This window comes from Rhincodon typus, chromosome 17 (genome assembly GCF_021869965.1).
Source record: "Rhincodon typus isolate 14 chromosome 17, sRhiTyp1.1, whole genome shotgun sequence".
NCBI lineage: Eukaryota > Metazoa > Chordata > Chondrichthyes > Orectolobiformes > Rhincodontidae > Rhincodon > Rhincodon typus.
In genome coordinates, this window is record NC_063348.1 from 19635317 (window position 1) to 19661230 (window position 25914).

Consider the following 25914-nt stretch of genomic DNA (forward strand, 5'->3'; position numbering starts at 1 on the left):
CAGTGTTGTATAGGAAAATAATGACACAGTAACCCTCATTAAGGTGATGACCTGCTGGTTTAAGGCATTCTGGAGACGGTCATGTTATATTTCAGATAAAAGCTTCTGATGCCGTTTTTTGAAATCCCTCTCTTAATGTCATGAATCTGTTAGCTTTTTCCTGATACCAGGACGGACAGTTACATGTAAGAAACCTGTTCTTAAGCCAAATCTAAAATTTAGCTTGTTCCAAAGTACATAACATTTTAAAAATGGACAACTGAAATGCGTCAGTAAGGATTTGGTGCCGCCTTTATAAACATTTAGGATTGGGGTTCAGTAATACACTTAAATGTTTACAAATTCTGAATGGTAGTCTAATGAAATTGCTTTATAGATGTTTTCTTTCCATGCTTGACTTTTACATATGACTCCCTTGGGAACTCAGCAAGACAAAACGTTTCCTATATTGGGTAAGGCGTTAATATATAAATCGGATTTGACTTTAGAAATTTTTAATAGAGAATACGAAATGTAATGTTTGTTCCAGGACAGTGGTTATTGGCTTGAGTTCCCACTATCTCGAGAAAGAGAAAACCGATTTAGCACAGGAACTGCTGGGTGCAGAGGGTGGCTGTAGGAAAAGCCAGTTTCAGTGATCTGGGACTTTGTTGTAACGGTTTAAAAAAAATAAAAAAATCCCTCCTTCCCCTCTCACTACAAACACACCCATGCTCAAGCTGTGCCAAGCTATGCCATGTCCCACTTACCCCAATGGCCTCTTAAACCCTCCATGCCAAGCTAAACTCCCCTCTTGCCAACCTATTCATCCCATTGTCCACTTTTGCCCCTATGACAGCTTAGTGCTAATTCTTCAATCTATCCCCTACCCACTATCCTTTACACTTACACTCTCCATGCCTATACAACTTTCCAGTTCATCCAGTGGGTCTGTGCAGAAACAAAATAAAGTCGAAGCATCTTTTGATGAATTTACTGCTAAAAGCTTATTCACTACACATAAATTCCTTCAACTATTTAATGTCTAATAAAAACAAGCAATTGTATTCAGAACCCCAGTTAAGAGGTTTCATAAACACTTGGAGCTATTAATTAAACTGAATTTATAGGCTCCCCACTGTGATAATGATATATTGTGCAATCAGTCATTCAGGATAAAACCTACAATGATATTTGGTGAAAATTAACAGGAGTGGTAGCATCTATCGAGAGAAAACAGAGTTGATGTTTCAAGTCTAATGATCCTTTTTCGGAACTCAACACAGTTCATTTACCTCAGAGTCATACAGTCATACAACATGGAAATAGATCCTTTAGCCCATCTAGTCAATGCCTTCCATGTTCCCAAACTAAACTAGTCCCTGTGTTTGGCCCATATCCCTCCAAACCTTTCCTATTCATGTACTTATTCAAATGTCTTTTAAATGTTGTAACTGTACTTGCACCCACCACTTCCTCTGGCAATTCATTCCCCAAACCACTCTCTGGCTAAAAAAAGTTGCCCCTCATGTCCTTTTTGAATCTTTTTCCTCTCATCTTAAAAATATGTCCTCTACTTTTGAACTTGCCCCACCTTAGGGAAAAGACCCTTGTTATTCACCTTATCTACATCCCTCATGAGATTATAAACCTCTACAAGGTCATCCCTCAACCTCCTATGCTTCAGTGAGAAAAGTCCCCATAACTCAAACCCTCCAGTTCCGATAACATCCTGGTAAATCTTTTCTGAACTCTCTCCAGTTTAATAATACCCTTCCTAAAACAGGGTGACCAGAACTGCACAATACTCCAGAAGAGGCCTCACTAACATACTGTACAATCTCAACATGATGATGTCCCAACTCTTATACTCAAAGGTCTGAACAATGAAGGCAAGCGTGAAAAATGCCTTCTTAACCACCCTGTATACCTGTGACAAAGAATTATGTACCTGAACCCCTAGGTCTCTCTGTTTGACAACAATGCCCAGGGCCCTACCATTAGTTGTATAATTCCTGCCCTTGTTTGTTTTACAAAAATGTAATACATCACAATGCTTTCTCTCCAGAGGTGTTGCCAGGTGCTTCTCCAGCAATTTTTGTTTTTGCTTCAGATTTCCAGAATCCACAGTTATTTGTTTTATTATACTACAATAATAGTTCCTAAGCTTATGTTAATATTCAGAGCGAAATAGCAAGCTCCCTTTTTAAAAACATTATAGACAGCTTTTTTTAAAGAAGGAAATAGCTAATGCGTTAATGCCTTGACAGATCCATTGACAGCTCCAATGAGTTGATACACAGAAGCACTTCAGATCTACTTTTAACAATCCTAAAAGTCATGTGGCCTTTCCCAAACTTGTCCCTCAACCTATTCAAAAGGGTACATTCTATCTCCTAAAGGGGTACAATACCACTTTAAATAACTCCAGCAATTTTAGACCTCCTTCTGGAAAATGCAAAGCCCACAAGTCATGTTTTCGATATCTTACTACTGAAAATTGGATCAGTTTGAAGGCAGTGGCCCTTTAACATATTGTATCAATGAAGCAAAGATATGCAAAGTATATTCCATCCCAGCTCCTTCCCTCCCACTCCAATGATAATGGTGGCTGCCAGGTTTAGGAGTGGGACTTCTGGAATCTGGGCTCCAGCACCATATTGGCTCAGATGTAGACCATCTCTGTTATGAAAATTCAGACCCAACACTTACCAACTCTTTAACACTGATGTGCTAAAGCCAAGTTAATGGTTTTACTGCCATTGCAGCCATGAGTTAACTTTGCACAAATTGAACCTGGGATCTCACAACTCTTTATGATTCAATTCTCCACCAGATGAACTCGGATCTATGAGGTGAGCATTTTACAGAGTTTATGAAAAACCAGTCACTGTGATGAAATTCACAGTTTTAAAGCTTGTATTTTGAGCCAGTTACTAAAACAAAGAAAGAAACCAACCCTTCTATTTTCTAAGAAAGATAGGACTGAACATGAGATCAGGAATTAAAACTTCTGGGGAGACTTAAACTAGTTGAGATCATATGAAAAAGGACACACAGCCATCAGAGCTCAGAAGAATGATGATGATGATCTCAGTAACATAGCATAGGCTGGCTAAAGATGGCAGTGTCTAAACACCAAAGCTGTGAATAAGGAAATTTAAAGCAACAGAGTTACTTTAAGATAATATTGATGGACAGATGTTATCCAGACCATCGTAAGCAGAGTTCAGGATATTCTGCAACCAAGTGCATTTTGAAAAGACCAGGCCTGCGGAATTGGGTTGACAGGGATCAAACCAAGTCCGTGACAAGCCGTTGAATTTCTTCCAGAAGAGGACTGAGGTTTGGAAGATTTTATGACTCAGTTTGATGGTTTATATGTGGAGTGGGCTGCCAAGCCAGTTTTTAAGATCTGCTTTAGTTGTACTTGTCAATAAATGGCAATTTATAGTTTATAATCAACCAGAATTTTGTTAATTTATGCTTAACTTGTGTTGATTGTGGATTTTGGAACGTAAGTGATCATTTAAGAAACTATTTAATGATATGCTTTTTCACGTCATTTAATGTTTGGTTTGTATGACATTTGTATAGCAATCTATTTTATTTCAAACAATGGAATCATGTGACTTCATTCTTCAACTAATTGGGATTTTAATTTCTTCTATTTTTAGACAGAATTACCAGTTTCAACTGAGGTGATAACAATATGAAATCGTGTAAAGTCTTCCAGCATCCTGAACAGCAATTATAAAACACAGTTCTTCAAGAAATCTGTTAGTGGCTTCCGATTCCTGGATATGCAACGAAAATGCAATAAAAAAGTTTCATAGTTGCTGACTAATTCAAGTAGTGTTTTTTTTTCCAAGGCCCTGGAATTTGCCAAGTAATGGGAAAACTCAAGCAACATAAAACATGCCTGCCTCCATGTACTAAAAACAACAAAATGCACAAATCATCCAGCAACAAAAAAGTAAAAGATTAACCAATCTTTCAAATAGGACACCACAGCAAATAAATTTACCTAAATAGTTCAATGGTCTTCCCTCTTTTGGATGGTCACTGTTATGTACTTCTAGCATTTTCAGTTTTAACCACATTGACTTACATTCATATTGGAAATAGTGCAGCTATTTTGAGAGTATTACACAAATGGCTTCCTATGAGGTTGCATGCTTCACATCTAGGAAAGATAGTCACTCAACATGCTTTTAAAAGTAAACACATAATTGAGGCTTGAATCTCTGTGAGTTGATGAACGACTATAGGTGTTATTCTCATAATAGGAGCTTATCATGATCACAAATTCTGAAAGATATTCCATGATAGGTTTCTCTAAATCACAGTATGTCATTTGTCTGAATCTATTGTGGGTATGAAATGGTAAAGAATTTGCGCTATTCAAAGAAAATGAGGAAAAAGTTAAAGTAATCAGGAGTAGGGGTAAATATCAATAAGTCTAACGAACAAACTCAATTTAATGTTACATCGGTGTGTATGTCATTGATGTAGAAGGTTTTTTTTAAATATCAGTCTTTGACATTCATTATCTTGCTAATAAAAATGGTATAGATTTGGAACATTAAAAATGATGAGTGCGCACAGAGAACATTAGCAACAACTAGGTTGCTGCAGAATTTATTACCTTTATACTTCCTTTATTGCAAGAGTATGCTAAAGTGCGATGCAACTTGAACATCTTTTTTTCTCTCAGAAATCAATTCTAAGAAAGGTGGAGAATGGGAGATCAGCCAGAAGAACATCAGAGTAATAAGTCCCAGAAAGATCAAAGAGGTTTTTAAGATCAACTCATTTGTAGCAAAAGACAAAACCAATCACTATGTATATAGAAGTAGTCCAACTTTGTGAAGCACAGAATATGGAGCCAGAGGTTCAGCTTGTGATTTAACAGGCTACCCACAGTTTCAAACCTTCTGGTTCAGTGATAGACAATGGATGGCAGTAAATAACAAAGGATGGCATGTGGGACCATAAGAAGAAAATGCGACATTGGCTACAGGAGTTTTGTTTGTTTAGATTTAAAAGAAAACATCACAAAGTAATAACTTGGATGAACTAGTATCATGTTGATTCCTTCGGGTTTCTCAAAGTAAAGCTGTTGCTCAATTATTTTTGGTCCTTCTTTCCCACCCCCTGAAATATACTTTACAAATTAAGTTTTTCGGACTGGAGGCCTGTCACCAGCAGTGTTCCACAGGGATCGGTTCTGGATCCTCTTTTATTTGTCATTTATATTAATGATTTGGATGAGAATATAGAAGGCATGGTTAGTAAGTTTGCAGACATCATCAAAATTGGTGGCATAATCGACAGTGTAGAAGGTTTTCTAAGATTACAAAGGGATCTTGATGAAATGGGGCAATAGGCTGAAAAATGGCAGATGGAGTTCAATCTGGATAAATGTGAAGTATTGCATTTTGTACAAAAAACAAGAGGAGGGCTTATACAGCTAATGGTAGGGCCTTGGGTAGTGATGTAGAACACAAGGACCTAGGGGTTCAGCGACATAATTCTTTGAAGTTTGTGTCACATTTAGACAGGGTGGTTAAAAAGGCGTTTAGGACACTTGTCTTCATTGCTCAGTCCTTTGACTATAGGAATTGGGAAGTCATGTTGAGGTTGTACAGCATGATGTGGAGGTGCTGGTGTTGGACTGGGGTGGACAAGGTCAGAAATCACATGATGCCAGGTTGTAGTCCAACAGGTTTATTTGAAAAACACAAGCCTTTGGAACCTCAGTCCTTCTTCAGATGTTAGTGAAAGAGGTCATATCAGACACAGAATTCATAAGTAAAAGATAGAACATAAGAACATAGAACATAAGAACTAGGAGCAGGAGTAGGCCGTCTGGCCCTTCGAGCCTGCTCCGCCATTCAATAAGATCATGGCTGATCTTTTCGTGGACTCAGATCCACTTACCCGCGTTCTCACCGTATCCCTTAATTCCTTTATTGTTCAAAAAAATCTACCTTTTTTAAAAAAACATTTACTGAAGTAGCGTCAACTACTTCACTGGGCAAGGAATTCCATAGATTAACAACCCTCTGGGTGAAGAAATTCCTTCTCAATTCAGTCCTAAATCTGCTCCCTCTAATCTTGAGGCTATGCCCTCTTGTCCTAGCTTCACCTGCCAGTGGAAACATCCTCTCTACTTCTATCTTATCTATTCCCTTCATAATTTTATATGTTTCTATAAGATCCCCCCTCAATCTTCTGAATTCCAATGAATATAATCCCAATCTACTCAGTCTCTCCTCATAAGCCAACCCCCTCAACTCCGGAATCAACCTAGTGAACCTCCTTTGTACCCCCTCCAGTGCCAGTACATCCTTTCTCAAGTAAGGAGACCAAAACTGCACACAGTACTCCAGGTGTGGCCTCACCAGCACCTTGTACAGCTGCAACATAACCTCTCTGCTTTTTATTTCAATCCCTTTAGCAATGAAGGACAAAATTCCATTTGCCGTCCTAATTACTTGTTGTACCTGCAGACCTACCTTCTGTGATTCATGCACAAAGACACCCAGGTCCCTCTGCATAGCAGCATGCTGCAACTTTTACCATTCAAGTAATAATCCTTTTTACTATTACTCCTACCAAAATGTATGACTTCACATTTATTTACATTGTATTCCATCTGCCAGACCTTTGCCCACTCACTCAATGTATCTATGTTCCTCTGCAAAGTTTCACAGTCCTCTGCACACTTTGCTCTGCCACTCATCTTAGTGTCATCTGCAAACTTTGACACCCTACACGTGGTCCCCAGCTCCAAATCATCTATATAAATTGTAAATAATTGCGGTCCCAACACCGATCCCTGAGGCACACCACTAGTCACTGACTGCCAGCTAGAATAGCACTCATTTATCCCCACTCTTTGCTTTCTGTTAGTCAACCAATCCTCTATCCATGCTGATACTTTACCCTTAATGCCATGCATCCTTATCTTATGCAGTAGCCTCTTGTGCGGCACCTTGTCGAAGGCCTTTTGGAAATCTAGGTACACCACATCCACTGGGTCACCATTGTCCACCTCGCTCGTAATGTCTTCATAGAATTCCAAAAGATTTGTCAAGCATGACCTGCCCTTCATGAACCCATGCTGCGTCTGCCCAACGGGACAATTTCTATCAAGATGCCTTGCTATTTCTTCCTTGATAATAGACTCAAGCATCTTCCCCACTACAGAGGTTAAGTTAACCGGTCTATAATTCCCCATCTTTTGTCTACTTCCCTTTTTAAACAGTGGCATCACATTTGCTGTTTTCCAATCTGCTGGGACTGCCCCAGAGTCCAGCGAATTTTGGAAAATTACCGCCAGTGCACCTGCTATTTCTCCCGCCATCTCTTTTAGTACCCTGGGATGCATTCCATCAGGGCCAGGAGACTTATCAATCCCTAGCTCCATTAGCTTGCCCAACACTACCTCTTCCGTAATTATGATTGTTTCCAGGTCCTCACCTACCTTCGGTTCACACCACTGATGAGGATGTATTAAACAAACCCAAGATGCTGTTAAATCTTTAATCAGTTAGAAGATTTTAATTTATTAATATGTATATGTAAATTCCCATATTCCTTTCAAGTCATGGTCCTGAGAGAGCTAAAGGTTTTATCAGTGTAAAGAAGAGGTGACATTTTAGGTCAGACAATGCACGTTAGGTGTGAGGCCTTGTTTAGAATCTGTTTGTGTTTTCGTTTGGCATCAAACTGGTTTTAATTCTCAAGTAGGAATTTATAAAACATCACATTGACTGACTGACTGGCTGTAAACTGTGTGCTTTTTGAACAAAATAAAATGTATATGCAAATACAAATTCACCCCATAGATTCGTGTGTGTGTGTGCGTGTGTGCGTGGAGGGGGGAGCGGAGAGAGAGAGTGAGAGAGACAGAGTGTGTGGGGGGGAGTGGGGAGAAACTGAGGGGGATTTACATATACATATTAATCAATTAAAACCTTCTAACTGATTAAAGTTTTAATAGCATCTTAGGTTTGTTGAATACATCCCCATCAGTGATTTTCTATTTATAAATTCTGTGTCTGATACTACCTCTTTCACTCATACCTGAAGAAGGAGTGAGGTGCCAAAAGCTTGTGTTTTCAAACAAATCTGTTGGATTTCTGAGGTTATACAGGACATTGGTGAGACCTCTTCTGGAGTACTGTGTTCAGTTCTGGTTGCCTAGTTTTAAGAAGGATATTATTGAGCTGGAAAGGGTTCAAAAGTGAACCCCTTCAGATTTGACTAGTCTGCCAAGAGATGGCCCTTTGGACCTAGATCCCAGTTGTTTGTGTTGGCTCTTTAAGAGCATTAGAAACATAAATTGATTTTACCAAGATGTTGCCACGCATGGATGGTTTGAGTTATAAAGAAAGGCTGGGAGTTTTTCCACTGGAGCACAGGAAGTTGAGAGGTGATCTTTTAGAAGCTTATAAAATAATAAGAGGTATAGATAGAGTTAGTGGTAGTTGTCTTTTCCCTAGGATGGGGAACTTCAAGACTGGGGGTACATTTTATGGTGAGCACAGTGAGATTTTAAAAAAGGCATGACAGGCAACTTTTTACACAGAGGGTGGTTAGTGTGTGAAATGAACTTCCAGAAGAAGTACTGGATGTGGGTAAAATTAGAACATTTAAAAGATATTTGGATAAGTACATGAATAGGAAAGGTTCGGAGGGATATGGGACAGGAGCAGGCAGGTGGGACTCGTTTAGTTTGGGATTACGTTCTGCATGAACTGGTTGGACCAAAGGGTCTGTTGCCATGCTGTATGACTGTATGACTTTATGACTCTACTGTGAACTTGGGAACAGTGAGAGTCAGGCTGTTAGGATGCATGTACATAGGACTCAACACTATTTCACAAGACGGTAGAGATCCACACCTTAGGACAGTTTAGTTCAGAGAATGATCCTTAAATGAGTATACGGCACTTCACACTCAGGGGCCTCAATGATAGTAGTTAACGATATCAGGTTTAGCTGTGATCCCCTTCAGATTTGACTAGTCTGCCAAGAGATGGCCCTTTGGACCTCGATCCCAGTTGTTCGTGTTGGCTCTTTAAGAGCATTAGAAACATAAGTTGACTCAGCAGAAACTTGGTTTCCAAACTTTTCAACACAGAAGCAACTTGAGGAAATGACCAGAATAGGCATAATTTTCCTGGTGACCAAATCGACAGTGTGGTACTCAGGCATCATTACTGAACGCAAACTCAATGTGTCCATCAGAATATGTGGTGACCTAACGCAATGCAGCAAAGAGCCAACTACAAAAATTGACCCTAAGCTACAATTGATGTGAGGTTAGCCAGATTGGTGAAAAGTAGAATATTTACTAAAATCAATGCTAACAATAAATTCTGACAAGTGTCATTAGATAAGCAATCAAGACTGCTCCCTACACTTATTACTGTGTTTGGGAGACTTTCCTTCAACAGACTGCATATGAGATTGTTTTAGTCCCAGATCTTCCAGTAGACTTTGCCTAATATGTTACAAGGTTCAGAGGCTGTCATATGTCACATGAATGATATATTGATACATGAGGAGACAGCTGAGGAGCATGATCAGAGGGTTTAAGCAGTTTTAAAATGTCTAAAGGCTAAAGGGCTTACTCTCAATTTTTAAGGAATCTATTTTCATCTTGGGATATATTGTTGTTGACAGAAATGAGATAAGCCAGATCAACAGAAAATGAATGCTGTTAAAAAATTACCCATCCCAAAATCAGTTCATGACTTGCAAAGATTTCTTAGCATAGCAGACTTATTGGAAATTTTTTTTTATCACAATTAGTAAAGAAGAACAAACTCTGAGGCAACTAATGAAGAGATGTGAGAATGGTGCTGATACTCACATCCAGAGGATGTTTTACAAAGGATCAAGAACATGTTGACATCTGCAGATGTCTCAGGCTACTACAATTCATTGTTTTTAACTATTATAGTTGCAGCTGCTTCAGTTATGGGTAAAGGAGCAGTGCACTTTCAGCAGCAATAGATTTGTAGAGGAAGCTACTATAATAAGCCTCTAGTGCACTGTCATACAAGGAGAATCACTATGCAGTTCTGGAGAAAGGGAGGTATCTTGGTCAGATGGGCTTGCAAGAGATTTCCAGATTACATCCTTCATGTCAAATTCTTATAGAAACAGACCACAAAACGTCAGTCTCCATCTTAGATGAGGAAGTGTTCGCAAGGATGCCTTCAAGGATACAAAGGTTCCAAATCTGCCTTGTGAGGTTTGCCCATGAGACCAAATAGGTGCAAGGGAAGCTGCAATGAACAGCAGATACTCTCTCCAGGGTGACTATCAACAGCCTTAAAATGAGCGATGAGGAATTTGTTGGTGAAACTGAATCACACTCAGCGGCCGGCAACTCAAAATAAGCTCAATCAAATCTGATAGGAACAAAACAGAGTATGAGAGTATATTATCATTCATCAAGGTTGTATCAAAAAGGGGCCAGATCAAAGGCCTTGTTGGTGACCACAAAGTGTTGGTCATCAACAGCACTTCCTGTTGTTTGATAAAAGGTCCAGTCATTCCAGCTTTACTGTGGAATGATATCCTAGATAGGATACATCAGGGAAACTCAGGAATTACCAAGCACCTGGACTCGTGTATTCATGTGGTGGTCAGAAATCTCAAAGGCAATTGTGTGCCTCATAGCTGATAGAGAAACTTGTGTTATTCGCAGACCAGGACAGAGAAAGCCACCGAACCCCACTACATTTCCCACCAGAACATGCAAATGAATAGAAATTGACCCATTAAGATTGGATGGATGGTCTTACTTTATTGCTTCTGACTACTTTTCATGATGTCACCACCAAAGTAGTAGTTGTCAGGGTCTTGCACAAAATGCTTGCTGCATATGACCTCCCTGATGTATCAGACAACAGCTTGCAGCCACTTCCAAATTTGAACATGTAACCACTTTCCTACAATAACCAGGGTTGAATGCGAAAGTCAGAAGCTGAGTCCACATGGTAAAATACTTCTGGAAAAACAATTCTGCCTTTATGCAGTGTTGTTAAATTTCTGCACTACCCTACTACAGCATGGTTTATTGCCATCAGAATTACTGGTGAGGAGAAAACTGAAAATTCAACTCCCTCTCCTATCAAAGAGGTTGACTCCATTGTTGAGTCTGCAGGACTAAAGAACTGCTTGAAAAATTGAGCTTTGAATTTAATTTTGAAAATTATACTTATTTAGCAAATGCTCATTGCAATTCAACTTTGATAAAAAAGAACATCTACTGTCAATCATAGGACAGAGTTAGGTTTCCACCTAACAAACTGTGGATGCTCAGTGCAGGAAACAAAGCACAGTAAACTGCACATCCAGTCTCAGTTATAGTGCAATGGAACAAAGCCAGAGCAAATTGTCACTTCTAATTGGATAATCAGAGAAAGTGGAAGTAACTTTTTAGAAAGAGAGATTATATAAGACAATAGTTAACTAAAAGAATTTGATTTGTTGAAAAAGAATTTTGCTTGTTTTGTATTAATAAGTACAAGAAACTGTAACAGTTTTTCACTTAATGAGATTGTGCTGAGATACGTAGTTGAAATAGTTCATTTGGAATGTACAAAGCCAGGACAATTGTTGAATTCATTACAGCTACATCATAATGGCAAATAGATGCTAAAGGCAAAATCAGCCTTCACCAGCTCATCAGATGAAAACATGATAGTTCAAGGGCATTCCATTGTAGAAAATCATACATACCTGCCTCCATGAATAATTGTCTGTTACAGAGTTAATGCTAATGCTGCATCAAATATGTGCTTTCTTTCAACTTCTGAAAATGTAAAGAGCAAAGTGATTTTCATTCTTTAGATATTTGATGGGCTAACATGCTTGTGCCCATTATCCAATTTGACTACTCCACCACGGTGCACATGATATCAAATGGAAGAATAGTGCAGAAGAATCACGTGTGACCCACATTTTTTAAGATGCTGCGTACACAATGATATTTTTCTGCTTTTGTTGCATTCGCATGCATACAAACTTTAATTAAGGTGAATTTGACAAAACACTAGTTGATGCATGCATTTGAATATACTGGACAGCTTTCTTCAGCTAAACAAAAATCGATTTAATCTTTTTAAATAGAGGATGAAGAATAACTTCAGTATTTCAGTGCTTCAAATATTAAATGTGTGTGTTTTAGAAGACAACTAACCACGAAAGTTGGGAAATTCCATTGACACAAGATCCAGGACTGAGTATATATTTTTAAGTGGCCAATACAATGTGAGAAAGGAACATAAACAATTTACAATCTATATAGTCCGATTTATCATCTTATCTCAAAACACCAGTTTAATAAACATTCTTAGCATCTGAGCATATATCAAGGTCAGCATTGATTTCCCATTCCTAACACTCTTGAGTAATTGTGGTGAGCCTAATTCCTACTGCTTCTGCTACAATAATGACACTGTTCAGCAATAGCAGCCAGGGCAGCAAGAGCTTTCTGACAGTGCAGTATCCTGAGAATTTTGCCTCTCTGAAACTAATTGTTTCAATGTTGTCAAGATCTGGCCCCGTATGTTATGTCCTGGATCTAAAGTCAGAATTTCCCCTTCAATGGTAGGGCTAAATTATGAGTGCAGCGAGATTCTCGGCCATCGAATTGGTGATTTATCCAGAAGATCCTGTAATTCAGAACATAGATCCTATTCAATTTACAGTTTATCCTGCGAAATCCCAATGTTCAGCCCCGTTGCTGTGGGTAAAGTTAGCAAAACATAGTTGGAGAAATGAAAGGGATTCTCACGCCTTTTAAGTCCAAAAAAAAGTACAAGCAGGTTTGAAAGGTTATTTTTGAGGTGGAAAGGAAAAAGAAGAGACTTACAGGAAAGACTTCATATCTAACCCTCGATTACGGAGCTGTCCCATCACGTAATCCCAGCTCCCAGGATTGGAGCGACTGCGACCTCCAGCTGTACGATTGCGTGAGCCTGCCGTACCACTTGGCCTATGCTGGCCTCTGTAGGGAGACCTGCTGCCGGAGGTTGTCTGCTGTTGGAACTGAAGCTGCCCCAGGCTCTGGCTGGTGGTAGGCTGGCTGTGGGCAGGTCTATGCTGTTGCAGCGGCTGCTGGAGGCTCTGCTGCCTCTGCAGCGTCCGAGGTCGTGGGCATTTCGACTGTTGATCGCCTGGTGGTGTAGATATGTGCTCTAATGTGGAGGCTGCTGATAAGGTCGGCTCATCCAAGCTAACAGAACAGCACGACAGAAGAAAAGAACAGAAAGAAAGAGTAAAGGGAGAAAACAAAAAGCAAATCACAGTTAGCGAAGTCACCTGCAGTGAAGTTCAGTAATGCGTCTTGAGTTTGTTGGATACCTGGCTTTACAAATGCCCTTATAGATTCTTAACACATCATTACTGGTAGGTGATTCTCATTTCCTGTGAAATGCCTTAACACAATACAATGTCATCAACTCCAATTTAAATTATCCTTGTTTTTGCCCTTCTCATCATGATCAGTCTGTGCCTTGCACTAGTTGTTGGAATATAACAGGTGAGTTAGGCTCAACTCAATGCACTTAAGTGGTTTGCTGAAAATAAAACAGCTGAAGCTATGCAAAGAACATCCTTCCCCCAACACTGGCAGGTAGTTGTAAGCAAAACCAGCAACAGGATCAAAATCATTGATAGCATTTTAGAGTGTTAAACATAATATAGCCCGTGGGTGACAAACATTATTTTCAAGAAATGACTTTTTAAAGAGATGCTTCAAAGAAATGACAATGGAAAGTATTATTCTACAAGAACCTTACTTTAATTGCATATTTACACCTTGATTATATTTCCTTATTAATTTCCTGTACACTAAATATCTTCAGAGCACTTATTTGTATGATAATTTATGGCAATCCTGTTTTTTCAATGCTAGATGTCAAGAAAGTCTATAAAATAGGGGCAAGATGAATCAGTGGTAATTTCCTTAGTGTAGCTACATAAAGAAAAGCAATGTCAAACATACAAATTAGAGACAGAAAAAGAGAGAAAGTTAAAGTTGCTGTAGTTATTTTGCAGAGGGAATTTGAACTTTGGTCCTCTATTGATTGAACAATATTTGCTTATAAAGAAATTTACTAGCAAACATTTATTTCAATCGACTTCTAATACCTGTGGAAGATACAAAATTTTAAAAGCACAGTCAATAGTTATTCTAGATACCTCACAACTGGATCAATTGAAGCATTTGTTACCAAAGGACCTCACATACTCATGAAAGATTTCCTGCAGGGAAATCCATCTTGTTTTAGTGGCTGTCACTGAACCAGCACTGGGTGCACTCTCCCCTCAGCAAAGTTGTCAACATAAATTACTTAGAAGACATGTCTCTACTCCTGTCCATGGTTACAGACAGATTGCAAGCTATCCCCAAAATATCAACTTTGTCTTAACATTGCAATTACTTTTGGTGCCCAGGGCAAATGGGAGAATAATTTATTTTTGAAACTTTTATGTGTGTAAGGTAGCCATAAAAATTTTGCTTGCTATTTTTAAATAACAGCTTGAAATTTTATCAATGCAGGAACTGATTGGGCAGAATTCCATATTTTTTAGGTCACTGAAGTCATGCATGTTAGTGAGGGAGACGGAGCACTTTCCATTCCAAGCAACCTATATTAGGTCCATGTACTCCCAGTTTTGGTACAGCTTTCTTCCATGTATCATAAAACCCCCTTAGTAAAGCTCAGCCACAGAAGCGTATCTCTACTGCATCGTCTTCATTTCCCACATGACCAATTCGGGAACTTTTCAGAGTAGGAAGGCCAATTAATGGTAGATTGGGGTCGTTTTGTGCTGTAGGTTAATATCCACTAGCAACTGAATTATGAACTCTGGAACTGCATATCACAAAGCCCTTGCAGCAATCAGAACAAACTTTATTCCAAATGCTTGAGTCGGAATCAAACAAGATTGGATATGAAATGCCAGTGTCTAACATGATGCGCCACCTACCCTGTTTCTAGTCCAGTTTAGTGCTGGTTAGGGGCTTGTAATTGCAGGCTGGGACCAACAGTGTGCTTCCCATACCTGAAGTGTGAATATGTTAAATTGAAAGAATTAAATGTCAAAACAAAATGATCAATCTTTATATCACCACTTTAGGTTCAGTGAGAAGCAACCTGCAATTGGGTCTACTGAAAATTATGCCCAATATAGATCACAGATTCTGAAATAATTTAAATTCAGTATTCTGTTTGTCCTAAATGTGCTTCTTTTTTAACTTGCCAAAGTATCTATTCAAATATAAATAAAGATTTTGAGCTGATTTAATAGACACCATGGGCACATGAATAGGTGAAGCACATTTTCTTTTCTTCCTTTACAATTCCCTTTCTCCCCACACATCTCTAAATACAAGTATTAGACGTTCAATATCTTGGCATTGCCATACACTGCACATTTAATGTTACTTTTCAAAAAGATCAGCAGTAAGCAGAGTCTATGAAGCTGCAGCGTGCAAGAGTCTACATGCTTGATAAGAGCTGAGAGTTAGGTGGGCATATGACAGCAGAGTCCTCAAGGTGAGGTTCACTTTAGTTCACATACATGGCTATAAATTGGAAGTAGTGTGAAGTCATATTTCAGTTATAGCTGTTACTTGGCACTTATTTTCTGAGGGGACAATTGTTCATTTGCAAATTGAAATAGCACCAGGCTAGAGATCATGGGTCATGAAATTTAGTGTGAATTAAATTGCTCCCCGCAGCACCAAATCTCACTCAAAGCATGTACACATTTCAAAAGTTAGATGTGAAATTGTGAGATTCTCACACATGCTGTCAGTTGCCAATACTGCTTAAAACAGCACATATATGAGGCAGCTGGTACAAAGAACAAAGCACAATGCAACACCAACACTGATGATGGGGATAAACATGGCACTAATTGGCAATTATGCACTTATTTTTGATTGCTAGCATGTAGCACATTTATATCAAACAGAGAATACACACATATGCTGTATTTCAGGGCTTCTGCACAGGCATAGCAATAAATGTCTGAAATGGGTATTACGGGAATAGAAGAGTTTAGAATGTTAAGGCTCATTTTCATGATCACAAATTCACACACTCATTCGCCCATTAGAAAATTGGATTGAATTACCAGCATTATTCATCATGCTGTAGTGCTGTTCATCATAGTTCAGCACTAATTGCAATGGTATATCCAGATATACTAAATAATAATTGAGATTTTAACATCATTCAGAGATTGCCTTTCTTCATCATGTAAGTTATTGTAAAAAAAAAACTATCCAAGAGGATGCACATTTGATTCCATGAATTTACAGATTTGTGAATGGCCATAAATTAATATTCTAACTCAGCCCTAAGTCCCAGCACAGTATAAATCAAAAGTAAATACGCATAAAATTCTAAAGGTTTCTGTTTGATGCACTTTCTTGCACAGTTACTTCCTAAGGGGCTCTTACCTAAAGGAAGGCATGAGAACAGCGCATGTATTCTGACATCACAACAATTAGCAGAGATCATGCTTTTGTTTTAAACTAGCCTAATATGAACTAATATGAACCCATCTCACGTATAAGTACGTTACTCAAATTTAATTCTCAATTTACTTGTGCAATTACTTAGGTTTTGCTGTGACACACAACTTTATTTCTTACAGTGCCAATAATCCACACAATATCACAAGATACTTCACAGAAGAGAAACAAACACTGAGAAACAAAAGAAGTATTGGGAGAAATGACTGAATGCACAGTTTAAGAGGTAGACTTTGGAAGAGAAATACCAGTTTGAGGGGATCACAGAGGAACTTTGAAGGAGCACGCTATAAGGTTGAAGCCTGTGGCATCACCATACAGCAGAATGCCACCACAAACAAAATTGGAGGCCTGATGTACACTGGTTTGGATGTAGGGCTGGAGAAGGTTGATGAGATAGGGTGTGCGATGTTCTCAAGGAATTAGTAAATTTTAGAAAATGGATTTTAAATTCAATGGATTGCGAGCTTACAAGCACAGGAACATGTATGAAGAGCACTTTACAGTACAAGATGGTGGCCGAGGAGTTTGAGGGGGTTTAAAAGGTTTATGTACGGTAGGATCTAACAGAAAAGTTCAGAAGACAAAGGTTAACAAACATCATTGGTAGTAGGGCTAAGTCCAGAATGGAGGTGAACAAAGTTATGGAATTTGAAGCAAGCAGTCTTAAGGATAGATAGGATGTCAACTTTAAACACAGCTCATGGATGAACAGGAACTCAGCCTGATATTGCAAACATCAGACTTTAATGGATTTAAAGACAAGGCTACAGAGTTTTTGGATGCAGCCAAGACAGGATGGTTTCATTCTTGCAAATTTTTGGTAAAATAACATATAGATTTATCAATTACATTACATCATAGAACACAGAATGAGTTACAGCACAGGAAGAGGTCATTTGGCCCATCATATATTTGGTTGCTTTCTAAAGAAAGAAGCAGTAGAACAGGACTTGAGTGCAAACACATAATCTGACAGCAGAGTAATGACCAAGGAAAGTTTATAGCTACACGTTATACAGATGTGTATCCTATACTTATGGGTAATATTGTTGAAGTACATTAGGCAAGAAAGGAAATAAGAACAATAACAACATTTTGGGTTATCACTAAGACCACAATGATGAATGAAAGCATGTTTGATTGACAACTCTATCAGACTGTTAGAAGGTTTATACCCATTCAAAGGGCACTTGTGGCACAGTGTAGTGTTCTTACTTCTGCTCCATCCCATCTACTATGTGTGCTGTACCAATCGACCAGGTGGTTGAAGCATGGCTAGCTAAGAGAGATATCATAAGTCTGAACAAGTAAATTGAAATAATTTTTAAGCACTTTCATTGGTTTTATGTAGTTTATGAGGGCTATCTATGGTGGATACTAGGTGAGTAGATACGAAAGAAACTAACTGGCTGCATGCCATGTCAGTGTGCATACTCAGCCCTCTTCAGCCTGAACGCATGTCCTGCTCACATCATGTAGCACCTTCTCACTGTAACAAGATCTTGCCAAACCTTGTCTGTATGTGTCAGATAGAGAAGGTGTGTGTGCGCACGTGCGTGCGTGTGTGCGTGCGTGTGTGCGTGCGTGTGTGCGTGCGTGTGTGCGTGCGTGCACGAGTGTGGGGGGGGAAGAGGGGGAAAAAGAGAGTGTTTTCAACAGTAATTAAGACTGAATGGTATTTGAGAGCAAGGTGAGGCTTAATAGTCAAAGGTAACTAAGGGCAGGTCAAGGGTGATAGCAGGTGGATCAATGATGACAATTGACAGATTAAGGGTGACAGTGGATTGTTTGATGGTGATGGGAGGCAGTTTTAAGTTGATTGTGGGTCAAGAGTGCCAAAAGGCAGAGTGTGGAGACAAGGTCAAAGATGACTGAGTGAAGGCGTAGTTTATATTATGACTTGTTGCTCCAGGGATCCAAGAGTGGTAGGTGGAGTACTTCAAAATCCTCCTCCCAACCAGGTAAAATGATACAGGGAGTGATGTTTATCCAGGTGTAACATAAATATGGCACCCAGAGCTGTGACAACTGTAATATAACGGTGAGGTCAATGTCTCCATGTCCATCTTGCCGCATAATTGGTCAAGTTTCTAGTGACACAGCAAATTAGTTGGGAACCATACAGTGCAAGTGTCAAGTCTTTCTCCATCTGAATGCAACACCTGCTCATTTTAAGTGTCTTCTTTGGTGCACTCTCCACTGTAACAACATTTTGCCAGATGTTATTTACATGCGACAGAAAGAAAGAGAGCGCATGATCGAGGGAGATGGAGACACAGCGAGACATGGAGAGCATGAGACAAAGGATGAGAGGTGATTTCATTGAACTCTCAGAATACTGAGAGGTCAAGATAGAGTGGACTTTTCCACTAGTAGGAGACATTAAGACCTGATGACACAGTCTCAGAGTGAAGGGACAACCCTTTAAAACTGAGATAAGGAGGAATTTCTTCAGCCAGAGCGTGGTGAATGTGTGGAACTCATTGCTGCAGAAGGTTATGGAGGTCAAATCTTTGAGTGTATTTAAGGCTGAGGTAGATAGCTTCTTGATTAGTAAGGGGATCAAGGGTTACTGGGAGATGGCAAGAGAATGGGTTTGAGAAACATATCAGGCATGATTAAATGGCAGAGCAAACCTGATGGGTTAAATGGCCTAATTCTGCTCCGATACCTTATGGTCTAATGAAAGAGAGAGAGAGACTGCACGTATAGGAAAATGGAGAGTGCAAGAATGAGCATGAGACAGACTGTGAATATGCAAGAAGAGAGGTGCACAAGAGACAGTATGCAAATGTGTGCATTAGAAAGACAGCATCTGATAGAATAAGTGAGTGGGAGAATGAATGTGAGAGTGAATGCATGTGTGAGAGAGCGAGTGTATATGTGAGAGAGGGTGCATTGTTTTCCACAAACATTTCAAGAGAAATTATGATGTCAAATGTAAAAGACAGACAATTGATGGATTCACAAAAACAAATGAGCCTGTTTTACTTTAGTACAAGCAACATTGTTACTAATAGAGCAAGTTCTCCCATCGAGGCAAATTACTAGGAGACATTTTATAAATAAAACATGATAAACTAGATTAGAAAACAAAATAATGACACCAAATCAAGTGACAGTTAGATCTGGCTGACTGGTTTACATGGCGAATGCTCTAGGAGTATAAATATTTCACATATTACTTTTGAGGAACTCATTTTTCAAACAAATGGTTGGAGATGTTGCCTGATTTTTGATTACGTCTTTTATCTTTAAAATTTTATTGCCAATTGGAGCATTTATCTACACATATCTTTAAATTTTTCTGTCCTCTCAAAGGGTTGCCTTCTCATGCCATGTTTAAGCACTTTGTTCCTCCTATGCCATGAGTATCCTTCTACCCTGGATTTGTAATGTACAAGGCGGCTTCTAGCTATCTGCTAAAAATGCTTTCTAATTATCTGTAAGGAAGGATTTATTGGCTGTTTCAAGTGATTTGCTTTTCTAGTCTCTTTTTGCCTATCTAAATCAGTGTAGCTCCTTTATACTGTGCTCAAGACCAGGAATTTGAAATATTGGGCTCCATAATCGTAAAACTAACTACTCAGTGATATTGTAAATGCAAATAAGGTACATGTTTGTACAGAATCATACCCACTAGGGTATATTGCCATAGATTAATCATGATCATGTTAATTTGGCTGTGCAGCAAAGCAAACAAAACATGCTTGCGTTAACTTTATTTGGTCGAAATAATACGTTTCACACTTTATCACTTGTCATACCACTGACACCTGGGAATTCATCTCTTTATTGATCTGTATTTAAACTTGAGGTCTAATCCTGCAAATACTTTTGTCATTTCACAGGTATATGCTAACATTATACTCTTTTAAAACACAGACGGTTAGGCTTTGATTGTCATTGGAATCATAATATCTTTATTCAAATCTGAAATAAGACACAATGAATCTTGATTCCAGTGGAAACGAGAAGTGTGAACAATGTTGCATAATTTAAAAATAGCAATGGTAGTGTGTTTACATTACGACATGAGATGGAAATTTAGTTGAAAGGCTAAACTCAACACAAATCAAGCAATTCAATTCAGCTTGATAGACTGTTGCCTCAATAGCACTTCCGACGCTCAATATCAGCATTTATTTTACAAAAGTTTCAAGATGATGATTGTATATAAAATGTAATCTTTTCAATAAAGATCACTACTTTTGTGAAGAGTCAATATTTTTGTACCCTTTTGCTGGAATGTGATTTTGTTCATCTGCAACAAAATGATAATTTGAGCTAAAGTCCAATGATTTCATTAACTATGTCCTGACTCAAATAATTATCTGAGGGAAAATCAAATTCTGTAAAATTGTCCTTGATAATTTTCTACCCAAAAAGATAATTGAGTAATATTCTGACATTGGTATTCAATAACACTGATTTTACAAAAAGAATTAACTTCCCAATTAATTATAGGCAAAAAGCAAGGGTGTAAAATTACCAGTATTACTGATACTGTAGAAATTGCTGCAAACTCTTCCCAAATACGTTTCTCAGAGAATATAAGAAATGTAAGAATAGGAGATCATTTGACTTCATCAAGACCATGTTTTGCACAGATCATGTTTTGCAATCTGTAGCGGAGTCAACATTACCAATGTAATTATTTTTGAAAGGTTCTGCACTTTCAGGGAATATTTACAGTATTCAGTCTGCAAAGTTGATAACAAAACTCTCAAATATAGATGAATTCCGATTTTGGTAGTAGCCAAGGAAAACTGCCTTCCCAAATGATAACCCACCTTTCCCAGATTCAGACAAGTATGAACCATAACACCTTATGGAATAATTGAGAATTTCAATCTATTATTACCTTAAAGGTTTCTCCATTTCTAATCAGAACCAACTATTTAATTTCTTTATCTACGTTAATGTGTATGTGTTCTTGCTGATTGTTTTAATTGTGATTCTGCCTGGATGCAGATCTGGATCTTAATGTGAACTACTTAATTGTACAAGATGGAGTAAATAACTAATTCATTTCTTGCATTATATGGCTTTGTTTCAGTACCTTTGATGAAAAGGAGATATTCTTGACAGTGAAAGAGTTGACATTTGTCTCATTCATTTAAGAGGAATAAAGTCTATTAAATAGCAGACTCTCCTGTACAAATACAAAGCCCTTTGTATAACAAATCAAATATCTGGCTGACGCATTTGTAAACTACGCACTAACACCAAACAAAACTCCTTTTGGATTTCACTGAAGTATAATGCCAGTGATAAAATTTACATAGTATTTATAATTAAGTGAAGAATGAGTGACAGAGATGTTAATTGAGACACAGAACGTGAGAGGCCAAACATTGATCCTTACCCGATCTTATGTTCATGTTTATGATGTGATTGAGGATCAAATTGTTAGAAAGTTATTAGAAAGTTAATTTAGATGTAAATTGTGAAAAATTAAATGCTACTTATGCATGATGTCGTAAACAATCGATTGTATTCTGAAAGGTAATTATTCAGCAAATGTAGGGAATCAAGGGGCAATAGGGAGCCTTTCTTGTGTTAATCCTCTTGGAATGCAGCTCAAAAGGGTGGAAAATTTTCTGAAACATTGGTTGCATTCAATTCTGTGAGTGATTATGTTTACCAACTCTGGCTGAACATATCCAAGAACTTTTCATCATATTTTCATGCTACAGAAGTGTTCCAGCCAATTCACACATTGGGCAGTACTGCAGGTTCACTTTGTGTGTTGTTGGTTCATGCAAAGTGGTGTACCCTGCATCTATTTAACGTGATAAAATAGGAGATTTTTAGACAGAAGCAATTGCACTGAAGATAGCAGGTTATGACTTGCAAATCCATTGCTAAGATATGGCTGACATTACCTTACCAAATGCCTATTTGTGGGCAGGTAGAGATCACACCAGAGTCAGGGAAAGGCCCTTAAGCCACGTTTCAATGCATTATCTATGAATCCCATTTCAGAACTATGCTTTTTAAGTCTTTGCTCACATTAGTAAAGTAACTAACAACTAAGCTATGTTTTTAAAAGTGAATAACTAACAGGCAATGAATGTGCCTATTTAGCTGATCTCAAACGCATTTCATTAGCACAAAGATTTGGATTGGTTAAAAGACAAAAAAAGTCCCACAAATTTAAACTTGTGCATTATTCTTCCTAGACTTGTCCTGAAGTTCATGAAAGCAACGATGCACAACAACTTTTCTGTGGAAAGGATTGTCAGAAATTACTAGGACAACCATTTCTAATAAAGGATCAGGAAGTATGGACTCATACACATTACTGAACCACCAGCAAAGCCAGATATGACAGATAGGACACGCTTACAACTTAGTCAAATTCTACCTTCACATGAACTCTGTTAAAAAAAGACAAATACTTTTTATCATGACGACAGTATATTCAGCCACAGAAATCAGTTATCATTGAGATAATAATAAGCACGTTGTTGAGAATATGTTATCTCAACAAGTTCACAAAGATCAGGCCTGTGCACAAAAAAATGTAATTTCTTCCAAATGTGTAATCTACTTCTGTGTTAATGGAGGGAAATATCTGAACCCACAATCATCCAAAATTGCTTCATATCACATTTTCCAGTTTGATTCTGCACCTCTTTCTGGTATAAGATTTTCTGCAAATTAAAGAAACAGCAAGTACCATGTAATTTTCATTTATCCCTAGTTGAAAATTGTTGAGTTTGTGTCTGAAAAGGGATCTTGCTACTTCAAGGCTTTCCATGACCTGACTTGGTATGGTTGAGCTCTCCATTATGTTTCTTATAATGACCATCTTACAAAATATGGTATCCTACGAATAATTTTAAATCAATGTCAAAATAGGCTCTCCAGTTTAAAAAAATAAATTAACAGTCCTATTCAAAGCCATTGTTTCACTAACGATAGAAGAAAATACTTCTGTGGATAGATAATGAAAGGTAAAGGAAAAATGCCAAGTTCCAGCAGTTAAATGTTATGGTTCATGTATTACAATCTAGTCAGCAGGCTGGGCAAACCTTTTGGTTCGCATATCTCTTTGGGCAAAGCATGCTTAGTTCCCACACTGCAACTGGACTTAGTTACAAGGAGTGAGCAGATCCTGACATCTGCAATGAAGACCCAGCATTTATTCCTACCATAGCAAGCTAAATAAAATGCCAGTGAAACATTTCCATAGTATTGTGTGAATGATATGGTTAATTAATTATGATGGTGAATGAATGCATAAGGCACATTTATAATAAATGTTCTCAAAATCAATGTAAAGACGTGATGGACAAATGATATGATCCAGAGCCGCAGAGGAGTCATGAGTGAAGACAGGTTATATATTTCCTACAACAATCATTTTAAAATCAAAAGACTGATTTGTCCAGCCAGCACAGTCTCAGTAAGTATGTAACTACCCATTTAAACTCACTTAGCTTGGTTGAGCTTGCCCGATGCTAGGAGAGTCTGGACTGTGTGCCAGCGCCCACCTTTCCCAACCTTGCCATTGGCAGCTTCACCCCGATTACTGTTGGAAGATCCACTGCTCTTCATGCTGTTGCTGCGGGTTTGCTTCTCGGCCGTGCGTGTTTCTTTCTCAGCTACTGAAGCTTTGTTACCGGACATGAGAGTGCCACTAATACGGACAGGAAGCAGAGTGGACAGAGAGTGAGTCAGCCCTAATTGAAGACTGGAGTAAAGTCGTTATGCTGCTAAAGCGTGATAGTGTACACCTACAGAACCTTTTCCTCCAAAGCTCGAAAAAAAAATGCAACAGCAAAAAGGGATTAAGCAGTCTGAAAGATTCTGTCAACATCCATATTACAGATCAGCCAACCATTTTCATATGCAGCCTCTTTGTAAAATTAGATCTACTACACAGTAATATGGAGGGAATGCCTGCACAGGCCTCAACAAGCAACTCTCTGCTATTCCACACAAGGATCAAATAAGGAAGGATTTTCTGTTGTGGAAATCAAGCAAGGTACAGAAGGGTTGCTCCTCTCCATGGGATTAAGCCATCTACGGGGTTATAGAGGAATTGGGAATGGGTGTGAGTGGATGATTGGGTGGGAAGAGGAGGAGGGAAGCATTAAACACTGTAGACAACCAAACCAGCAAAAGAAACTCACTTGAGTGAAAGTCGTGGGTCACCATAAGGTGCATAAGGCGAAATGTTTAGAATGAACTCCTTTGGAGGGTAGGAACTCCATTTCTTTTGTACTGTGCTGTCATTGTTATTCCAAAAGTCTTTGTCAAGATCACTAGAGCAGCAGAGAAAGAAGAAAAAAGAGGGAAAACACAAAAGAAGCTGAAATATGGAAAAAAATGACTGTTAAATGTTGGACTTTGCTTTTCTTATCACTGTAGGTGAATAGCAGGCCAGGTGGTGATAAAGTTCAATTTCAGAGGAAGCACCATTAAAGAATTGAGCTCACTGGTGATCAACAGTCTAATAGTTTTAATGTGCAAATCTTTGGGAAGCTTAAAAGCACAAATTTTCACTAAAGCTTGGCTTAAAGAAAAAGCAAGGAACTTAACATTAACAATCTGCTAAGTGAGAGACACAGTGGAAGGAGGGGAAAAAAAGCTAGAGTATGTTAGTGAGGAACAAGTCAAGTTAGGTTCAATAATGGCTTACTTTTATGACTCTTTTACAACTGAGCATTTGAACTGACACTGATACTGACTCAAGACATGATGGGTCTACAATAAATTTGAATACATTATGGACACATAACCCTTGATTACACTACATGATGGGCTCTGCTTTCTTCAAACATAGCTGAAGTATGGAGGAAGCATTTGCCCCAATGTATAATGACACTCAGCTTGTTTAACAGAGTTTGAGACCCTTATGCAACCGTGCTTATAAACACCACTTCTGCTGATCTTTCGTTCACCGAACTTGATTCACATTTTAAGTGCAGCATGTAATTAATAAGTCAAGCAGTAATACATGATTTACAGAAAACTTTAGATCTCACTAGACATTTATATATCTTGAACAGTCTAATTAATTATCATACATGATGTAGAGCAAGTTGATTTACAAAGTGATCCATGGGCTTGAAGAAAGAGACGGAGAGAGAGAGATCAAACAGGTGTAGTTAGACAGCAGTAGGGCTTTGCCAAACCTCCAATAAGCACAATAAGCTCTAACAGGCATCATTGTAAGTCAGAAAAAGTTAGTTACAGGAACTGTATCATTTTGAGAAGCACTGATTAAACTGATTTATCAAACATCATAATATTCTAAATAAGTAATTCCCAGATATTATATATGAATTGTATCTTGCAAGAGAGTAAATATTTTTTAAATGCACCAACTGATCTAA

The 25914-nt window shown here is 38.3% G+C and overlaps 1 protein-coding gene across 2 annotated transcripts in view; it reads right to left on the reverse strand.

The window, feature by feature from the left end:
* syt7a (synaptotagmin VIIa) overlaps window positions 1-25914 on the reverse strand; it is a 614610-nt gene that overhangs the window by 141509 nt on the left and 447187 nt on the right. Inside the window, exons 4-6 of one of the 2 annotated variants that reach the window (XM_048607227.1) lie at window positions 24709-24840; window positions 24009-24212; window positions 12884-13246 (exon numbers count right to left, since the gene is read on the reverse strand). The exons of the other annotated variant lie outside the window; for it this stretch is intronic. Coding sequence (XP_048463184.1) covers window positions 12884-13246; window positions 24009-24212; window positions 24709-24840 — 699 coding nt within the window. The remainder of the gene's footprint in view (window positions 1-12883; window positions 13247-24008; window positions 24213-24708; window positions 24841-25914) is intronic. 2 annotated transcript variants of the gene reach the window in all.